General features: G+C 33.1%; 1 protein-coding gene across 4 annotated transcripts in view; it reads right to left on the bottom strand.

Annotated features, from left to right (window-relative positions):
• Positions 1-2112: 2112 nt before the first annotated feature.
• Positions 2113-4278, bottom strand: part of LOC106469036 (equilibrative nucleoside transporter 1-like) — a 47779-nt gene continuing 45613 nt past the window's right edge. For all 4 annotated transcript variants that reach the window (XM_022397428.1, XM_013929490.2, XM_022397429.1 and 1 more), the window contains one exon: positions 2113-3380. In XM_022397428.1, the coding sequence (XP_022253136.1) occupies positions 3254-3380 (127 nt within the window). In that variant the 3' untranslated portion in view covers positions 2113-3253. The remainder of the gene's footprint in view (positions 3381-4278) is intronic.

Below are 4278 nucleotides of genomic sequence, written 5' to 3'. Positions count from 1 at the left end.
TGAACTTGCCAAACGCTTCTTTACAGACACACGTTTGGTGCTGTGAACTTGCCAAACGCTTCTTTACAGACACACGTTTGGTGCTGTGAACTTGCCAAACGCTTCTTTACAGACACACGTTTGGTGCTGTGAACTTGCCAAACGCTTCTTTACAGACACACGTTTGGTCTATTGAACTTTTAAATGAGTTTTTAGCTTCGTATATTTGACTTGATAGATTTATTAAATGTATTTACAATTTAACTTTATATTCGTTCAGTTTACTGTGTCAATCTGTTTAATTGTTAGTCGAGTTTAGTAAATTTTTTTTTCACCCCAGAAGTGTCCATTGGTCATTTCTAAGGTAAAAAATACACGTAACTTAAGGCCCACCAAGACGAGACCGGGAATATCCCCCCTGTCCCACACTGCTCACCACGGAGATACAGGAGAGTGTCATAAAAATGTGTATGTCATAAAAAAATAGTATTCGGGAGGGGGCACATACTAATTATTCTCCACGGCCCTGAACAAATCACACAAGATGATCTCAAGTAATAATACATTTTTAACATGTCCAAACAACAGTATTATTTGTATCTAAATACAATGATTTCTGAAAAAAAAATGCAATTAAAAAGTAAGGACAGATAAACTATTCCTAGATTAAAGAAAAATGTTCTCGATTTTTAATTAAGGACCTTAAAACGTACTTTATTACGAATGAACGTTAGTTTCATTCTTAATATTACGAACATACCAACGTTAGTGTTCACAGACGCACCAGATAGTGTTTTAGTAGGTTAAAATTACATACAATAGAAACACAACTCCAACAAGTTTTATTTTAACTAGCGCAAGGATCCCACTACGTCACTCCCCGGGGTTCCTAAAGATATGTCCAGGTTTGGTGACAACGGGTTCAGCAGTTCACCAGTTATAAGCAGACACAACACAAGGGGACCATGGCACAAACAATTTCAAAATAAGATCAATAAAGATGGAGGAAATGTTCTTAAATTTTCCCAGAAAAAAAATTATTTGCTTTTGTCATATTAAGTTCTCGTTCCTTCTGCCAAACCCAACAAATCTGCAGTATTTTTACACAGGCCAGACTAATATTTATTATCAATTACATGGGATACACAAACATTAACATTAAGTAATGTTTTGTGAAGATGAGACACTTCAAGAGTCACAGTGAAGTGATCTATTAAAGGTAAGGTTGACTCCTATTATCACACACACCAGGTTTACAAAGATTCTCAATTGTCTTGATGACATCTGGTCATCATTAGGATTACACCATCTTCTTAATGAACATGGTGACATTTGGCCATCATTAGGTTCACACCAACTTCTTAATGGACATGGTGATATCTGGCCATCATTAGGATTATACCATCTTCTTAGTGGACATGGTGATATCTGGCCATCATTAGGATTATACCATCTTCTTAGTGGACATTGTAACATCTGGCCATCATTAGGATTACACCAACTTCTTAATGAACATGGTGACATTTGGCCATCATTAGGTTCACACCAACTTCTTAATGGACATGGTGACATCTGGCCATCATTAGGATTACACAACTTCTTAATGGACATGGTGATATCTGGCCATCATTAGGATTATACCATCTTCTTAGTGGACATGGTAACATCTGGCCATCATTAGGATTACACAACTTCTTAGTGGACATGGTGACATCTGGTCATCATTAGGATTACACCATCTTTTTAGTGGACAGAAATTGATTAACAAGTCAGTAAACTACACGACCTGCACACTGGGGAATTAGTCAGAAAAACCTGACAAGCACATTGGTGACTTTGTTGAATTTTCATAAAAAACAGAAAACTACCAGGCACAGTTGTATCTGGATTTATCAGTATACTGTTAAACAACCGGTACAGAGTCATAGTTGTACCAAAATGAAACAACTTTCATTCTGACAGCTGCTAAATAATCTGGTCATTCCATTTTTCAGATATTTTAATTAATAATGCCTTAATAAGATGATGTTTCTAGTGTTTTAAATTTTCAACATTTTTTGGATTTAAGAAAATTCTGAACTTATAGTTTAATATATTTTACAATAATATCAATTTCATATTTTTTGTAACAACTTTGTTTTTCTATCTATTTTAATAGTTCCTTTTGCATTATCTAATACTCTGACATTTGCAACTTCAAAATCTAGGCACACTTGGTAATAATTAAATGTCTACTTAAGACACGTACATAACAATATAAAATGATCAGAGATACAAAGATTCTTACAGGAACTGGAGTTAATTGCTGACATTTACATTTTGTATAACACAGAAACAATAATCAGTAACTTGTGTTAAAAGCTATAACATTGAGGTTTCTTCCCTGGAACCTTTTATAAAACTAGTTATTAAAACAAAACAAAACACAAACGAGAGTGTCGTGTCATGAGTTTTTAACATTACTAGATTTCTAGGTCTTCCACTCGAAGGTCAAACAGTAATATACCATCAGCAACATCAAACAGAAACGATAGTTTAATTGGCAACAGCATAAAAATGGTGAAACATTATCAACCACTTAAATCATTGGTATAAACAAAAATTTTAAAAACATTCCAAATTTTATAACTAAACAACTAAAGTTTAGATATAACACCACACTTCTGTTTAATACCACAGTAATAAAAGTTTTTTCTACCACAGCTACGAAGATCTACTTGTCTCTAAAAATATATTCAAGTACAAAACATTTCCATGATAACACACTGCCTGATACGTGTTCAGTGGTGGAAGCGTTGTTAATACAAAACGGATTTCTTTTGAGAAAATTACAAATACAAACAAATATGTTAAATATTGCCAACATTCAATTTTAAAAATTCTATAAAACTTAACTATAATAAATCATGTCAAACAACTCGTCACTCGGTGCTTAGAATATTTCATTTCTGAAAAGATAAAAATGTTTACATGGCTTGAAATTCAGCTATGACGACGTGTATCTCGGCACATGTAAACACTCCTAATCTCAGTTATTAATAACTTTGACATAAATAAATTATCACCAGTACTAACATGAAAGATAACAAACAATTTCATTAACTAGCTATGAGGGAGGACTAACATATTAGTTATTGAAACAAAATATTAAAGACAAATGTTTGAGACTCAACCCTCAATATGAAGAGACTCAGTTTTCAATCTTATGAAATTTCAAAAACAAGTGTCACATAAAGTTATTTAGTTTGATGTGGGAGGTGACTGGAAACGACTTTTAAAAAATAGGAGTCTCCACCAACCAAGATATAAAAAACGAAAAATTGACACCACTGAATATCCCCAAGATGAGGAAGAAGGCACCCATCATTCCAGCTGTAGAGGCATATTTTATCTCGACACATCTGAAAATACAACCACGAATACATCTTTGTTCATTTAACATTAAAATAAGACTTAATAACCTGTGTTTAAACTATTACAAAGTTCTATTTTATTTTACAGAAAAATATTTACTGTTTAACCTAAAGGACAAAATATTAAACACTTCAAAATACAGGTCAGCAAAATTTCAAAACAAGCATTTTCTTTTCTCTTTGATACTTCCTTTATTCTTTAAACAAGTTTCATCTCATACAAGTTGTATCTCATTTGGTAACTAATTATGGACATGTTAAAATTTTATTGTTTCTACAGTGAGGGTGTAGACTATAGTTTATCTTGTTATACAATGGGTGGACATGTTACCATTTTATTGTTTCTACAGTGAGGGTGTAGACTATAGTTTACCTTGTTATACAATGGGTGGACATGTTACAATTTTATTGTTTCTACAGTGAGGGTGTAGACTACAACTTACCTTGTTATACAATGGGTGGACATGTTACAATTTTATTGTTTCTACAGTGAGGGTGTAGACTACAGTTTACCTTGTTATACAATGGGTGGACATGTTACAATTTTATTGTTTCTACAGTGAGGGTGTAGACTACAGTTTACCTTGTTATACAATGGGTGGACATGTTACAATTTTATTGTTTCTACAGTGAGGGTGTAGACTACAACTTACCTTGTTACTATGGGTGGACAGGTTACAACGTTACTAAGTGTGGACTTGTTAAAACTTTATTGTTTCGACAGTGAGAAAACTAAAGCTTATCTTGTTACTACATATGGATAAGGTATAATTTCTGGTCTCTACAATGACCAATAGTAGACTAACACTTACTTCCTTTGTGTGTTACAATAGTAGACTAACACTTACTTCCTTTGTGTGTTACAATAGTAGACTAACACTTACTT

Source organism: Limulus polyphemus, unplaced genomic scaffold (genome assembly GCF_000517525.1).
Source record: "Limulus polyphemus unplaced genomic scaffold, Limulus_polyphemus-2.1.2 Scaffold3270, whole genome shotgun sequence".
NCBI classification, from domain to species: Eukaryota; Metazoa; Arthropoda; class Merostomata; order Xiphosura; family Limulidae; genus Limulus; species Limulus polyphemus.
The sequence above is the reverse complement of the archived record's forward strand: the minus strand, read 5'-3'. Positions and strand labels throughout refer to the sequence as shown.